The sequence below is a fragment of the Malurus melanocephalus genome, unplaced genomic scaffold, assembly GCF_030028575.1.
Source record: "Malurus melanocephalus ecotype Western Australia unplaced genomic scaffold, MMel_1.1 scaffold_44, whole genome shotgun sequence".
NCBI classification, from domain to species: Eukaryota; Metazoa; Chordata; class Aves; order Passeriformes; family Maluridae; genus Malurus; species Malurus melanocephalus.
The window spans coordinates 433959-451708 of record NW_026623276.1 but is presented as its reverse complement, the minus strand read 5'-3'; the positions used below and the strand labels follow the sequence as shown (position 1 = coordinate 451708).

The 17750-nt window shown below is 39.4% G+C and overlaps 1 protein-coding gene across 2 annotated transcripts in view; it reads right to left on the bottom strand.

The window, feature by feature from the left end:
- EPB41L3 (erythrocyte membrane protein band 4.1 like 3) overlaps positions 1-17750 on the bottom strand; it is a 141386-nt gene that overhangs the window by 23256 nt on the left and 100380 nt on the right. For both annotated transcript variants that reach the window (XM_057364891.1, XM_057364892.1), the window contains exons 5-12: positions 15757-15799; positions 12925-13000; positions 11248-11466; positions 10859-10946; positions 7443-7595; positions 5329-5426; positions 3905-4080; positions 1611-1831 (exon numbers count right to left, since the gene is read on the bottom strand). In XM_057364891.1, coding sequence (XP_057220874.1) covers positions 1611-1831; positions 3905-4080; positions 5329-5426; positions 7443-7595; positions 10859-10946; positions 11248-11466; positions 12925-13000; positions 15757-15799 — 1074 coding nt within the window. The remainder of the gene's footprint in view (positions 1-1610; positions 1832-3904; positions 4081-5328; positions 5427-7442; positions 7596-10858; positions 10947-11247; positions 11467-12924; positions 13001-15756; positions 15800-17750) is intronic.

Below are 17750 nucleotides of genomic sequence, written 5' to 3'. Positions count from 1 at the left end.
TAAATACACATGGATAAAACAAAAGCAAAATGACTTAATGGAAAAGCTTAAAACATACCTAAAACATTTATATACCCTTAAAAGCTTGTCTTGTGTTTCTTGAGACCCTATTGTCTTTATGATGAAAGACAAATCCGTTAGCARGTCCATGAGGAAACAGGACTGAGATTTCTATAGGCTTACAGCACTGAAGCTCTGTTATGACTGGTTTAAACAGAACTGATCTCTTTAGTGAGGGTAAAAAGATCAGTATTTTGTGCATATTTAAGTTCCATCAAAATAGCCTCTGAAAATACCTTTGAATGTTTCTTGTTATATATAAAGAATAGCTAGATGATCTTCAAAATGCAGCTGATCCCTCCATTGACCCAGATTAACAAACACTTGGAACAGAATGAGCTTCTATTGGACATTTTCTACATATTTGATTCTCATCATTCTKTCTCCATGCAGAAACTAATGGAGTTCCAAGAAGACCCCAGTTAAATTTTGTAGAGATCATCTTTTAAATGCTACAATTACAGCGCACACTTTCAAAAAAACCCCAAACTTTTCTCGTTTGCAATTTTCAGTAACTCAATTTGTTTCTGGTTTTCAGTTCCTGAACTGCAACTCTTTTTGAGGAGTTAATCCTCTAGCTATGCAGCTCATTGTGGCCTTATATGATAAAACTAGAAGTTCATGTTCTAAYATCTGTATACTTGACAGTTCTGTGGATGTAAAGGTATACATCAAGGTTTTTCTTCCTAAGAGATGAGGGTAAACCTTACTTGTTTKGCAAGTGCATTCCACAGGAAGCTTTTTGAATGTTATTTTACCATATTTCTCTTCACTGTCAATCTCTATTCACTATTTTCTCTGTCCTCCTGTTTGGTTTACCCTGTATTAATATCTCAGTAGATACTATGCACAACCATGCGTGTGTGTGTGTGAGTGTGTAGCAGTGGTGGGATTGAAGAYGATGAAGGATGGCTCAAATTTAAAAACTGAGAAGAGAACCATCAATAAAAACTGTTTTCTTCAACTCAAACKTCAAACAAGTGAAGCAAATGCTTTTGTAAGCCAGAAAAAAAATGCTTATAACAGCAGATTAATATCCAGAAGATAATAGAGAAAAAAATGCCCATCAAAATTCATGCAAGGAAACAGAGTGTTATGAGAAGTATAAGAGAAAAATACAATTGTTTAAAGCACAGAACTACATACAAGAATACAGAACTATTCTGTTGCCTTGTTAAAGTTAAAAAAAAAMCAAAACAGGATGGCCATACTAATGTCAAAATACGACCAAAAAAACAGAGGAAAGAAACATGCACCACCAGGCTACTTCTGGGCATTTCCTAAAGAGCTGTTGAATGCTGTGTGAAAAACACCATGCTGACTGTTAAACGGATTYCAAAGAATAGTCCAAGCCAGGAACTAACTTTTACGACATCATATGAAAACTGAAAGGACTACAAAAACACTGATTCAAGACACATATATACACATAGTATACTTCCTTTCACAAAACTAGTTTTATTTCCTCCTTCTCCTCCCTCCCTAAAATTTCTGTTTTTCCAAGCACTCTCCAGGCRTCTCTGTTTAATACAAAACCCTGAAAATTCTACCTTGGTGTCATGGCGTATTGCTGAAATCGGAGTGACTTCCTCTGCTCTCTTCTTTTTGCCCTCTTCATCATCTTTCTCCTCTTCTGTCTTTTTCTCTGGAGTCACAGTGGTTATCAAGTTGGTCTGAGAGATGCCCTTTGTTGTGGCGTACTGGCCAGTACCAACCTCTGCAGCAGACACAGAATCCTTCATGTACATTTCATGGTTTTCATTCACTGACGCTAAAAGCAAATATTTAAAGAGGGAAAATCTGAAATAGCTTTTGCCGAGAAGCTGCATAAAATTAAAAAAGCTGGTTTAAGAAAAAAACATTTGAGATAATGCTGAAAAAAACCAAACTATGCCATGTTTCAGGAAAYCTGAAGCATGTGCTTACATTGAAATAAACTGTTTACTTGAAATAAAGCTTTTATATGCATACACAAATATCATGGATGTGCATACACACATTACTGTAGCTAATGTGTGCATTACACGGTTGTTAAATGTTAGCAAGACATKAAAATTACTACTGTAGTAAAACACCAGACCAAAAAAATAGCAACGTGTTGCCAGAGTTATCAGGCAGGAAACATAAGGAGAACAGCTATGACATCAGCCATGGGGGTGGAAGAGATTTTTTTTTTWAAATCTGTCAGAATATAACAATGCAGATCAAATGCAGAGTTAGTAACGTGCTGCATTACAGAAAATGACAATATTGATGTAACACAGGCATAATACCTGAGGAAGAAAAAAAATGTGATCCTTGAATTATTGAGTACTAAAGTCTGCCAGTTAGGTGAGCTCATTATCCTAAAAAATTCTGCAAAATGATGACATTCAGCTCAGTGGACCCAACCAGAATATTTTAGGATGCAAGTGCTCAATAATTCATCAAATTTAAATATTTGAAAGTTATTTTTCAAKAAATAGTACCTTTACAGATCRAATGTAATCAAAACTTAACAGATGYCCAGACCCTGCTCTTGACTAAACCAATAGGATTATTCAAATTTATAAACTCATTTGCATCTGTAACAAATGACAGAGCTGGGTCACAATGTAAGCACAATGCAGATTGTTATGGACACATCTGCATTATAGTAACACTAGTGAAAAGAGCATAAGCATTGGTTAAAAAAACCTCTTTCCCCCATTTGCACTGAGGCAAATTAACACCATAAAAACCTTGCAGAGTCTAARAAATGCTGGGTAAAGCATTTCAGGTATCTTGTCTCTTGGGATTAAGCTTAGGAGGCAGGAGAATGCAAAGGGAGTAGAGGGAGACATYTTGTTTAGATGCTGCAAACAAAATAATGCAGAAGGATAATTTCTGCTTTGAAACATGCACAGCAATCAGGTCACCAGTTGCTTGGTAACGAGCAAGAAGCACATCAGAATTAGAAGATTCCAAAATAATTAATGACAAGCAGCACCTTTAGGGGGAGAGAAAAAGGCTTGTCACTTGTAGTTTAAAATCAAAGCTTCTCTCCKTCCCCACCACCAACTATACTCATTGCAATTTGCAATATTCTGCAGGAGAATTCACCTTTTTTTCAATCTGTAACAATTCTAAATTTAGTCCCAGTCTTTTTTTTTCTACAAAAATAAACTAAAAAACCACGACCTCTTTTTATTCAACAGCCAACAACAGTAACAGCTGATGGAAGTAGCTGATACCCTGAATTACACACTGACTTAAGCCAGCAGCAGACCCATGATCTCCATGAACCAAGGATAAGRAAAGAAAGGATGTACTATTAACCTATGTATGTTACTCTCTATTTTATACCTTCAAAAGTAATGTATGAAAAAMGTCTCTTAGTGCTCATCAGACCAGGATGAGAGGTAATTGGAATCAAGTGTCATTGCTCAAGGGAAATAATTAACTTCTGGATTGTAACAAACTTAAGTGAAAAAGCTACACAGAAAAAACCAAACCATCTCCAACCAAACCCAAACAGTCACCCATGCAAACCCTGAAAGTGTTGAAGCCTGACTTTCTTGGGCAGGCAGGTTCCATCGTCCCATCCTTCCCCAAAGCAGGGATGCAGMTACAAGGCCAAGGGCAGAGTCTCTGAAGAAGGGGGTCCCAAGGACCTCTCCCAGGCAAACATTTTGCAAGGACCACAGCAGAACATTTATCAGGGAATTCCTCTGCATCCTCCTCTACCCCTGCCGTGAACGTGCAGTACTCACAGCCTGCACCCAGCCGAATCCCAAGGAGATGAGATGCCCAGGTTTGTACCTAACCTAAAGCAGTGACCACTGTGATGACAGCTTTGTGACAAAGCCAGCTGAGAGGACCTTACCCCCATCCAAGCTGCGAGACATGGTGTAGCGTTTACTGGAGGAGCGCTCAAAGTAAGGCGCAGGGCGGTCTATGAGGGCGCTGGCTCTTCTCGTCTGCGCCTGCGTCCGGCCACTGTAGCGGAACTTGGAGCCCAGCGTGAGGAACTTCTTTGGAGGTGCTTCTGGCAGCAGGAGCCTAAAACACACCAAGCAGTGCACTTGTTATTTCCCTTCCTCCCAAACTAGTCCACTGTTTCTGCAGAGGAGAGAAGATGATTGCTGGGTATCATTTTCCATCGTAACCTGGGCCTCACCGCTCTGTGGCTAAAAGGGAATCAAAGGATGTCCCTCACACATGACAAAACCACTTAGCTAAAGCATTTGGATATCTGAATTTCTGAAGGTGTTCCTTGCATCTGTCAGAGCTGGGCTGAAATGCAGATGTATCTCTCATATTTCAAATTTACCATGGTGATGTTATGCTGAGGACTGGGCCAGAACTGATTTCCAGTGAATGCCAGGCAATATTCATTCACAGGGGTGTAGACATTTTTCAGGTTAGAGCTCTSCCACCCTGTGTGTTTTGACCATGGGAACTGGCTAAAGAATCCATTCTCCTGCTATGGAGTCTGTGCTCYACACATTGATTTTTCATTAAAAATCAGAAAAGTTCCAAAAAATGCACACTCCATTTCTCTTTAGATCTTTTGCTGCTAAGAATGCATTTCACATGAACATACAGACAGCCCAAACCAACAGTTTTAAGGAGGGAACTTCAGTGCTCCCAAACATCCCCCAGATGCGGTTCTTAAGCACTGGACATCCTTCCAAATTGTTGAAAATCTCACCCCTTTGGGTTTCCCTTATTAAGTATCTCTTAGCACAAACTAATTACAGCATTTATTCCAGTATCCCAAACCTTTCTTGGTTTTTCTTAGAAATCAGAAAAATAGCTGCAAAACTCCTCAGTGATACAAAAATTACAGCTATGGGTTGGGTATTCTGGGTGACCAAAAATATGCCACCTACTCCTGTCTGTATTTTCATATGTAATTAAATAAAAATATCCTTTTTTATTTTAAACTCTTACCCACATCCCCCYGCAATCATCCATATAAGTTGTTCTCCCTATGCAAGCTTATATGCAGTAGTGCAGCAGTCCTTCATCTCCTTAATTACAGTGGCTGATAATATCATGGCACAGATAAAGCAAAATGATTAATTAGGACCATATGGTGATTTTAAGCAGTATCTATCTGAAATAGTATGAATAATTTGGACRCAACACCTCAAATTTTGAAGAAGCAATAACCTTCCTTTATCTGCCCAGAGGTACTTCATGATCAAAAAGACAATYTGATTTGAATGGTTTTGTCTCTGCTGAAAGAATTGATCTTTTCTGTTGCATTTTATATCACACYTTTAGGAAAAGAAATCCACATACCTGAAAAATGTATGGTGTTCAACACACACTTTCCATAAGCGCTTTGCAGCACGATGATTTGGCAACTTAAACCCAATAGTGCTTTCAAACTGCTCAAACTAGGTAGGGAAAAAAGAATAAGTACATTTTTGATGCTGTGCATCTATTTTTAGACAGTGTACACAGGTTCATCTTCATTTCCTCTGTCTGTATCATCTCATTGCAAGGGCAGACTTRTATGCTCATGTATATAACAACATAYATAGATAGTCTACARGAAGARTTCTGGGAAAGAAGCTGTRAATGATAATCTATGGCAGCCTTTGAGGATCATTTCTGGGGGAAAACACCAGTAATGAACAAGAGGTTTCTTATGGTGCCAGTGATGTTTTATACCTTGTAGTAACAAAGAGATCAGTTAAGACTTGGGAGACTTCTGAGAAAACATTTAAGTGTTTTAACCCTGCTGATTTAATTTCACCAGTTTAAACTACAGTGGGARGCCTGGAGGTGAGCAATAGWCCTCAGGGACTGACCTGGTCTCCCACAGCCTTAGATTAAGGAGATTTGCAGAGAAAGTACTACCTTCAGTAAATCACAGTGGTTAGAGCTAGTTCATCTGGGGAGGATGAAGCAAGACAGGTAATTGCAAAGAGTTGTCTGGAGATACAAAGAGACCTTTTTAGATTGTGCTGCAAATTTACATATTTCAGATGAAGAAGCTGTGCCAGCTACATCTACTGTAACATGTTGAGGGCTACATGCAGATAGCTGAGCAGATAAAATAAGAGTTGCTGTGATGGGGGAAAGGTAGGCAGAAGGGCACTTGTAAGGAAGTCTGTATCCCTGCGGAAGCTGAYAGAGAAACAAGGCAGGAAACAGCAAAATAATGAAGATGACGTGGGAYAGTGAATCACATTATCATCAAATGTAATTTGGAAAGAGACAGCATTCATTATTTCACATATGGAGCTATGACCTGGTCACAGGATACTGTGTGCCAAGACCAGMAGAGCTCAACAGGGCATCAGTGGTGAAGAGCTTGAGTGCAGGCATTGGGAATGCCAGTGATTATTTGGTTTTTAAAAATCAAACTCAGGACTGGCAATTTGGTTACCAAAACTGCCGCTGAGAGGCAGTAGATGCAAGTTTGTGGATTTTGGGTTAGGACCCTAATGAAGGCTCAGGCTTAGGGTGTTTGAGGTCCCAGCAGATTTGCAAGGTCAATTATGGAATCAGTCCCAAAAACATTGGCTGCATTAAAGGAGAAATGCCAGTCTTGTTTTAGATTATTTCTGTCTGCTATACAGCTCCACACTCTAAATGGATATGGGGTTTTCATCTGTCACAGACCAGTTATTGTACAGTAATTTAAAATGGAAATCCTCCTTTGCCTGTGATGATTCTGAATTCCTCTTCAAGTTTCTCTTAAGAGTTATCATCTTACAGACCAGGCTGGATGGAGCTTTGATCAACCCAATCTAGGGGACAGTGTTTCTGCTCATGGCAAGGGGGTTGGAACCAGGTGATCATTAAGGTCCCTTCCAACCCCGACCATTCCATGATATCCATGATCTCAGCCCGCGAGGTCGGTGTTCGCTCTGCATCCGGCTGAGCCACGAGAGGGCACTCACTGTCCAGGGTTTCACATCCCCTTCTCAGAGCCAGGACAGCAGCTCCTGTGGGGCTGGGGAGGCTAATGTGGGCAGCTACCAAAGTGCTGTAAATACATTGGCCTGATATGTWTATAAAGTTTGGTATGGCCTGTCCACATTTCTTAGTGGGTGAGATAAATGTCAATTTAATACACAATATGATGGAGGGTAACAAGCTCTCCATGAATAAGCAATACACTACTTAAATGCCCAAAGTATTCATAACACGGATGAGCTTTTTATGTGCAAATGGCTCTATTTATTCCTTATGTTAATTCATGGATGTACACAGAAAAATACCACAGAATTTTTAACCTATATTTTAAAGAAAATATATAGCTAACCTTTCCTAAGAAAATCGCATAAATTAAAAAAATATAGATGGAGAGCAATGTTAAAAGCTTACAAGAAATAACAAAGCAGTAAARACTCATGTTTTCCAAAAGGTTCATTCACTTAAGAGAATCAGGATGCCCTTACCTCCCCTGGTCGGATTTTGATGTAGAAATTGTTCCTCTTGTAGGAAATTTTCAAAACCTTTGGCCACGCAAATCTGTTTATTCTGAGTCTGTCTCGATATATTAAAAGTCCACTTGCACAGACTCCTAGCATGATTTCCACTCCTTCTGAATCCTGGAATAGCAAGCAATGCACTTTATTGAGTATTTCTATCCTTGCATATTACAGTACTACAGATTCCTGTATTTCCTGTATTTCTATCTGAGCTACGTCTTTTTAATGCATCAGCTGTAGTGACCTGATTTCTGAGCACTACCCTACTCATTGAATGCATTCATGCACATAATAGTAAGGTTGGGCAGGGTGAAGGAAACTCAGGGTTTCCAATGTTTCCTTATATTTTAGAAAGACTCCAAAAGGAGGAGGGAAGTTTTAGATGTCATTAAAGGAATTATATCAATCATATAGCAAAGTTCTATTAGCATAATAAAAAAGGGTTATTAGCATAAATACCAGATTGAAAGTAAGTATGACAGCATACAAATTTACTTCTCCTGGTATCACTCATCTCCATGACTAAGCCTAATGAATCCTTAGATAGATTTTTCTTCTGTACTTTACTCATCTTGGCTTTAGGAGGTTTGCTAGTTTCTTTAATACTGTTTTGTCTTTGCTCAGTAATTTCAGTTTGAAATATCCCGTGGGCATCAAGCTGGGCATTTGGACCAGAAAAGATTTTTTTTTWAAAGTATGAGACTGTGCCTATGCTAAAACCTACGTTTGACAGGAGGCTCAGACACATTAGCACAACAAAGGATTTTTCCACAATCTTATCAGAACATACCCATAAATATGTATTTTTTTGAACAAGAAATAGACATTTGTCTTTCYTTGAGAAGTCTTCAAATAGTCTAAAACAAATCTGCACTATCTTCTATCACTGTTGTTTTCTTTTAGCTAAGTACTAGTACTGAAAAAGAAATGAAGAATCCACTTTAAAGAACTGAGTTCCTCACAAATTGTTTTCAAATAACCTAAAGTCACAAAAAAAACCTGATAGCAGAAGCTATGAAGATGTCACCCTATGAAAACACACCAAGAGAGGACATATGTTCCAACAATGATGGTATCAGCACTTTTAGATCGATTTTTTCTAAATATAGCTCTTGTGTGGTATCACTGTCAGGCACTACAGAAAAGACAAAGTTATTTTTCTTTAGTGTACTACAGTTTCACTCTCCTAAGCAAAGACCAACAATAGAGTGAATAAATTCTAAAAAACAAAGTCTCATTGCAGTTATCACACTGCCCACTGAATGCTTGAAATGCAATGAATTGCTCATACATGACACATTTCTGCAGTGCAAAGGGCTCTATTCGTTGATACACTTTCTCAAAAAGYTGATGAGAAATGCCTTCGTCCCTTATCTCCACCTTTGCCACAGACGTAAGTTTATTCAAGACTTCTGTTACTTGTTGGTGTCAGAGACTGTTTTCCAATGTGCTACTAGTGGTGTAAAACAAAACCTGAATAAAGGAATTTGGTTTTTTTCCAGGAGCCATGCAGCTGCATGGGGCAGAAACCTGTTAGCTGTAAGGTCCAAGGCACATCCCTTTAGCTCTGCATACAGATGGTGTGGCTGCTCAGAATGGCGACAACCTGAGGACAAATCTGTCTATTTGAACACATTTTTCAATGCAGCCTTGCACTGGATAACTGAGAACCACTTTTAATGGCAGCTGGTGAGTCCAGCATCTGTCAGACACCTAAGATATTGGCACAGCCTTAATGAATTGACATTTACACAGAGACATTTGCCACGACTTCCAAAAAGTATGCACAGAGACACTTGCTCCCTAGCCTGACACCATCAGATCTCACTGGCAGACCTAATTAAAACTAAACATGACTTCTCACACAAAGTCTATTTTCCCACCTTCAGCTMAGTTTACAAGATTGCAGTCAGGTTTCTTTACCCACAGACAGACACAACTTGGTTACCACTGCAGCATTTTTAAATTAAAAGCATCACTATAGAGAGAGATTTGTTTTTCTATCAACTTCTCTTGCTTTGAGTCGTTCCATATGAAAAAAAAATAAGATCAAACCATGATACTAATACATTTCCATAAAAGGATAAATAAAATGATTGACTTTTAATATCCCACCTCAAACTTCACAACTATTCTCCAACATCCTGCAAAAATTCTTAGGCCTTAATGCTATGTTATGTAAAAATTTCAATAACAAAAACTTTAACTCATTTGAAACAGTTATCCACTTTGTCACTGGTTTGTGGATTTCTTTGTGTCATAAAAAAGCCATCAAGTGACATTTGCCAATGCGTTTCTCTCTGCTCCAAATGTGCCTGAAGACTCTGTGTGTATCTGAAAGACAMAGGGAAGGCAGTGGCATCCCTCCATCTGCCACGCCCATTGAGCCATACCCAGATTCTTCATTTTCAGTGAAGGCAATTAACAGAACACAAAAGATTGCCTTCTGTAACATGCACAGCTCCTGTGAAATGCCCCAGGGATACAGCTGCAGGCTCTTTCAAGATCCAAGCTGCAAATTCATCTCAATTCTTGAAAGGATCTGCTGCAGCAAAAAAACAGGCTCACAATAATTTGACCTTTACAGAAAATGCAGTTCTCTCCACAAGGCAGAATTCCTTGGTTCAATATTCATTTGCCAAGGATGCTTGCTAACCTCAAAAATGTTAAAATCCATTAGTCTTACCCTGAAGAGTGAAGAAAACAATAGTAATTATTTATTTGGGAAAAAAAMCCCTAAACCCAAAAATCACAAGGCTAATAGGTGGCTCTCCCAAGCCACAATAAGAATGACCATGTTTTATTCATAACTTAGCCTGCTGATGATTAGAGAAACTACTTGATCATGGGAGAATGTTTCTGGGAGAATTACTGCCCTCCCTGTCAACCGCAACAACCACACTTCAGGAAAGAGACAAGCTGCTGTCTCCCCATTATCATCAACCTGATTAGGTTTCCAGCACAGCTAAATAATTGCTTGGAGGTTCTTTGCAGCATAGAAATTACCTGCTATCCAGTTAAGACAGCATAGTTGGCCTCATTAAACTGAAAAATGTAGCTGAATTAAATGACAATTGACCGCTCTCTGGACAGCTTCGAATATCCTTCCTCATCACTCCATCCATTCAATATTTTCCTCAAGGAGAGCATTGTTTAGTCAACATGAAAGTTGATATGCAACATCTTTGAATCTATAGGCTAAGTTATGTTGTGGTTTTAAGATGTATTTACGCTTATCCCATGAGTCACCTTTCCTCATGTTGACACATGATTTATCCCACAAAATTCCTGTCTCAAGAATACAAGAAAGAATAAATCAGGGAGTCCATTCAAGTACTGTGCCACAGGGGCAATATGGCCAGGGGAAGAACCAAAGTACATACCTTGGCATGATGGAGATCTACTCCATACATTGATAGCTTTTTGGCATTCTCCAGGAAATGCATCTCAGCTTCTGCAGGTGTCATTCCCCTGTGGAAAAGTAACCAGTTCTAGTATAAATGGTAAGGAAACAGAATCCGAAAGAAAATCCAGCAGCTGGAAAATATTTTCAGCCTGTCAGAGCTACAGCCATACTCCTTAGGTAGCAGTGTGCCTACCAGAGCCACAGCCCTGTTAACTTTCATGCTGCAAAGCCCTTCTCTACCCAAACACACAGAGAGGAATCATGTCAGAATAATATTAAATACACCACCGCAGAACAGRACAGCTCCTGATGCACCAGGGTGGTGCCTGAAGTGGGCTGGAGCTCACACTTGTGCCCTCAGCTCACCTGTGGCTCTTGTGCAGCTCGATCACTTTGTCCTCCAGCTCTTTCGTGTGGTTCGGTGCGAAGCGGAATTCGCTGATGTAGTCGCTGCCGTACTCATCCGGGTCATAGTCACCGAGCTCCGACTGCACGGTGTAGGAGCCCAGCAGGGCCAGTGTGACGAACGAGCAGGGCAGCCGACCCGAAACGATGTCATCTCTCAGCTGCAAGCAGAGGTAGTACCTGCAAGGGAGCACCAAAGCAGCTCACACAGGGCTCCTCCACTGCTGCACCCAAAGAAGCACCGCCTGAGCGCTGCAAAGTTCTGCTAGGAATTAGCAGACAGCTCCCAAACCCAGAGATTTTCAGGCATTTACAAGGACAAYAATAATTTTGTAAAAACAGCAACCAAAAACCCCAAAACACCAAGCTCTTTCCTAATTTATTAGTAGGAACATGTAATTATCTTTATATGGGAGTATGGGGATCTCCTAATAAAATAGCTTATTACTTTGTTTAGTGACCTAGATGAAGAAATACCTATTAAACATACTCAACTTCCATCATAAATCACTAGATATAAAACCACCTGATAATTTTTTAAGGAGAAAAAAAAATATACTTCATATACTGTACATTTAAGAGCAGCCGAACTCCAAGTAATTAAAAAAACATAAGCTGTGTCTTTAGTAACCTGTTGTCCTTTCTCAAAAATATATTTGAATAATAAATACTGTTACAATTACAGAGATATGAAAGCACCAGATAGATGAAAGCAGAAAAAAAGGGAAGAGCATCGATTTGGTCGCAGAGTTCCCAGGGGGAATTTGAGAGTCAGAAGAGGAATAAAGCAATCCCTTCCTTTGGAAGTCCGCTGTTCAAGTGTACACGGTACCTACCACAGGGGACCCTGATCTCAGCCAAAGGCTTCATGCTTCCTTCAAAGCAACAAGTAGTCCRTAAAGCACTGAAGGTTAAAAATATTCAAAGGTTGCCAAATGTTGCAACAGGCTGGGGAACAGTTAGCTGATGCCAGAGAAAGTAATTGAACTTTTCGTGCCTCCTTCCAAGGAGGAAATCAGGTGAGGGTTGTCTCTTTTTTTAGTTGTGGTTATCTAAATACAAAACTAGAGAGCAGAGGTGTAGAGTGCAGAGCTAAGGGACTTGGAGAGCAGGGGCAGCTATTCTTTATTCCATGCACATCAATTGCATACTTTGTCAAATGATATACAAAAGTTGTATGCATGCTTATTGTCATTATCCTGGTTTCAGCTGTGAAAGAGTACATTTTTTTCCTAAGTAGCTCGTACAGTTCTTGTTCTGTTTTGGATTCAGTATGGTCATGAGACCACAATATTAACTCACTTCTTTCATAAAGTAACAACTTAGAGTAATAACTTGCTACCACTGGCAAAAATGGGCATCAGGCATCTTTGTGAAAATTAAAACCAATTGTGAGGAATATACATATTGAAAAAGCTGGGGTTTAGGGTTAAATTATACAAAAGATTTCATAACACAGAGGATAGACTCTGTTCACACTGTCTTTTCTGTCAAAGCATTGTGTGTTTTCCATAAGCTCCTATGAAAAAGAAAGACATTGAGAATATAAAACATTTCTTTTCTTGGATAATCAGAGTGTAAATACTACCAGCAACAGCTTTAAGCAACTTCTAAAAAGGTATTTAAAGGTCAAAATACCTGGTGATGTCTTCAGATAGCTGGGCAGGGTCTGGAGGGTAGAATTTCACATTAAATGCAAACTGCCAAGCACCACCTGGAAAAGAACACAGATTSACTGAAAGTACACTGCAAGTGCAAACAGAATGCTCATGTTATTCAATCACCATTAGACTTAAAAATAATCCAGACAAGCAATTAGTAAAAAAAGGTTTTAGAATATTTTTCCCACATGTTGTACTGATTATACTGAATTAGATCAGATTTTACAGCTCTTTTCTTTATTTAGTAGGATTTCCACTGAAGTGAGGACTCTGAGTGAGCAGTAATTTACTACTGACACTAAAAAAACCCTCAACCTAAGAACAAAGTTTACAGAAAATAAGCAACAAAGAATCTGTAAAGCTTTAAAAACCAATAACCCAAAACACAGAGGTGCTGGAAACACCACAAGCCAAAGCACAAATGGGCTCTGGAGCAGGGTGATGTGCTGAGGTCTAGCTGCCCAAATTAGCTCACAGCATCCTTTCAGAGTGCTGCCTCAGCACATAGCTCCTTTCTTCAGCAGACATAAATTATTGTGCAGACAAAACTGCAAGGACAAACACAGAGTATAGCCRAAAAAATACATAGCACTGGGCAATTCTTATTTAATTATTTCACTAAATTTAGTTGAGCCACGGGATGGACACTGGTTTGTATCGCCAGAGTTGGCAAAATTATTTCTGGACTGTTAGCTTTAAATGTTGTAAAGAAATAATATCAAGATTTAAAAAAAAAAAAAGCCTTGAACATGGTATGTAAATATAGAAGCTATTCTGAAAAAAAGGGTTAGGCTACACTCTTACATGACTTGAATGCAAAYGAAAAGCAGTAACAAAACCCTAAACCACAGTGTTCTTACAAGCAACGAGGTAATTTCATCCCATGCAGAGCCCCATCTACTTTGGWCATCCACACATCTGAGAAAACAGGCTCAAATGTTGAAGGCCAGGCTGGATGGGGCTTTGAGCAACCTGGTTTARTGGAGGTGTCYMTGCCCATGGCAGGCATTGAAACTAGGTGATCTTTGAGGTCCCACCCAATACAAACAATTCAGTGATTCCACAAATGTGCAAGAAGAGTTTTGACAAACTTCAGGACTTTGGCTCTTGGTAAGACTTTTGGAGTCCTTAATTTTAGGAACTTTCCCATTTTCTTGGGCCATAAAAAATGGTTAAAGGAAGATTTGGCTGGCAGAGAGGATGAGGCATGGTCCCATATAGTAGCAGACAGCCCCAAGGTGAGAATGCAGCCAGTGGGTGAGACCTGATCCCACAACAGATGGAAGGGGCCATGGCCTGTAAACCCTTTCCTTGGCACACACAAAATAAATCAAAGCTATGATAAAACCTATCATAATAACACAGATGGTTAAKACAGAGGACTAAACAGCCTTCACCCCATATTTACAGGGGTTGGAATATAACCTAACACTGTGCAGGCTAGTGGGCTATAACTAACGGGGTGTGAACCAAGGTCACACACATGCTCCTTTCTCAATCCCTGGGATGAAATCCTAGCACTGGGGTCGGAGTGCTGTACAACTCACCCAGCATTTAGCAGGACTGTACCTATGTTTGGGAAAGCATTATGGGTAACAGCACTACTTTTCCACTTGTTGGCCTGTTCCAGACTTCTGGGATGAATTGTACAGAGAAGGCAAATTATTACTGTCAYTTTCTGCAAATACAACTGTCCACTGCCTCAAGTCCAGGATAGGACTCTTCTGCCCTGGTTAATCTCCTGCTGTCACAACCTTTCATTGTCTTTTTCATGGCTTGGGTACATATTAAGTGCCCTTCAAATAGGTGAGGGGCAGCTGAGCTGCTTTACTTGTATGGACCATCAGTGTAACCCGACACTTCGAGGTCTAAAGCACCTTCTTCTCCAGATCCATCCATTCATGGGATTTAAAAAAGGCAAATGTTCACTACTTTGTATTGCAGATCACTTACTTGTAATGAAAATACTGGAGGAAAGGGGAGGTTGTTCATAGTAAGAGGGGAAATTTTCCCACCATAAACCCTTTGTAAATTAACCTTGTAAATTAAACCTTTGAATCTTAGAGAGAGAAGGGATTTATTTGACCCAACAAATGTGAATTACCAGATACATTTATTTGCGAATACACAAGTTCTAGAAGAGGTCATTCACTAATTGTGCAAAGAAAAAATGGTTACTGAGGCTTTTCTGCCCACAGAAGTCATACACATAAACATTTTGCCAATTTTTAAAAGTGAAGGGAAGTAAAAAACACACAAGTCAAATTTTGAGCCCAGCAGACTCAGTAAGGTTTTCTTTTGAGAGGTTTTTGAATTTCTATGTAGCAGACTCCTAGTTATAACAATTGAGCTTTTTAAAAGATTCATGTGAATAAGAAAATTGACTGAATSATCATTTCAGGAGGAAAGATCAAGCTTCTGAAAAGCAGAAAGGAAAGATTTTAGACTGAGTACTATCTTTGTACCAACAAATTAGTTCAGYATGGGGCATGAGCAGTATTTCTGGATATGATATAAATATCACTAATGCAAGAAATAATTCATATACRTGGCCTAGTCCCTAAGGTTACATTGCTTAATGTCAAACTTCAGGATTTTSCATCTCTGCAAATGTCAAGTTGTTTTCAGCAATGCAAGTTCATGTGTTACAAGCATCAGTAATGCCTTACCATCATCATAGGGTAAAAAACATAAAAGATGGAGATAAATCCTTTGCTAAAGACTTGAGACAGGATACAAAAGATGACTGTGAAGTAGGATTTGYCCCCATGGGGAGACATGTAGAAGGGGGCAATGATAACAAACTTACTTCGGATCTGCTTCTTGATTTCCTTGGCAGGGTCCAACCAATTCTGCAAAGAAAATGTTTCCTTTTTTCAATTTTAATTAGAAAACACAATAAACATTATTTTTAAAACAGCGCTATGAGACAAAGCTGGAACATGTGAAGCTCTGCAGCTCCTTTTTCCTTGGAGCAGCCCTGGGCAGGGCTAACACTCTGTTTTCAAGATGTGGCCTTGGGTAGAAGCAGGATTTTTATTARCCTTCCCAGACTTTGAGGGCCTGAACTGTTTGAAATAAAAGACTAAAAAAATAGGAATTGGTAAAATGAACCCACAGAAGCCTTTTTGCAGAGTATCTTCTGGGAAAACTAAATTTCTACAAGCTTGCTACAAAGAGGTTTTTTCCATTGATTTTTTTCTCTAATCCTGGGAAGGCTGAAAAGACTTGCTAGAGGATAAGCAAGTGCAGAGGAGGGCACTATCCTGTTTGCAATGCAGCGTGGGTTTGAGGGGCTCCCTGGGGAAAACCAGAGGCAGAACCACAGCAGCTCTGCCCCCACCTACACCATGCAGAGCCCAGTGACTCTGCAAGACAAAAACCCTGCTGAGGAGGTGGGGAATTATCCCAGTGATGTGTTAGTATTCCATGGGTGCCAGGGAGCAGATGAAATTCCTCTGGAGGAGGCACACAGCAGTTTGGGGTCTCAGTGCCTCTGCTGCCTTGACCTCCAAGAGAATCAAATTCATATTTAAAATGCGTCACAGCCCAGAACAAAAAGTTCGCTTTCCCCAGGAAAGTTCCACCTTCTCCAAAGAAAGATAAACAAATGTACCAGAGAGACAATAAAACACTAAAGAAATAYCAAACAAGCAGAGCACAACAATCCCTCCCCAACGAAAACAACCAGTTTGCAGCTGTCCWAACCTGCTCTGTGGTGCAAAACATGAGCTGAAGAACTCCAGCTTTTGCTGAGCATAAAAGCACACTATGCACCAAGAAATTAAAGATGCATTAGGATTTCTGTTTGCAAAGATGACATGTGATGTGGGCTCATGCRTTGTCTGGCTGGAAGGTATGTGCCAGAGGATGGAGGTGAATTGCTAAGTACTTTGACATTAAAAATATGCATATTATTGATAATAACATAAAATAACATAAAATACCAATAAAAGTGGTGGCAGGTAGATGTTCTTTTACCTGTTTAGCTCTGTAAAGTAACTGGTGAGCTACCAATGTTTAGTGCTTCTAAACCTCATGTTAATAATAAACCCGTGCTTCTCTTTCCAGTAGGAAAGCAAACCTGTCTGGAAATGCATTTGGACTTCTGCCAAGTTTTTATCAAAACTCAAAACTAAGCATATGCTAAAGCATTATCTTGCACTGGCATGGGCCAAGTATTTGCTTAAGTGATTTTCTGAATCAGAAGCAAAGCCTGTAATGAAAGTTGGGAAAAGAGACAAAAAGACKGATTTCTTCTGTATCATGTATATTTGAAACAAAAGGAAGCTTAGAAAATACAACTTGAAATTAAATTATGTGATAAGACATAAACAGCTGAAAAAGTAGTAATAGTTTCAGCTCCATTAGGGAAGACTTTTGAGGCCACACAAAACACAAATTGCTTGGTGAGCTCTGCTGAGCTTCTGAGCACAATGCTAAGAAGTTTTGTACTGGTTTCTGTCAAAATATTTATCTTAAAATGCCAAAATAACATTTTTATATTAGCCTTTGATACTCTCTCCTTCATTGTACTATGTCCCAAACTATATATATATATATATATAGGTATACATGTATCTCACCTGCACAATAGATCATCTTGGACACTTGTAATACACAACTTATTTCATAATACACAACTTATTTCATACTGAATTTGGGATGCAGGACAGCAGAATGTGATTCACTATTGCTACCAACTGCTGCTGAAGACGAATGTCTTTAGTCAAATCAACAATAACTTTAAGATAAAGTCAAGGCTTAGTGCCTTCCCTTATCTTAGCAGTCGGCAGGAGCAGT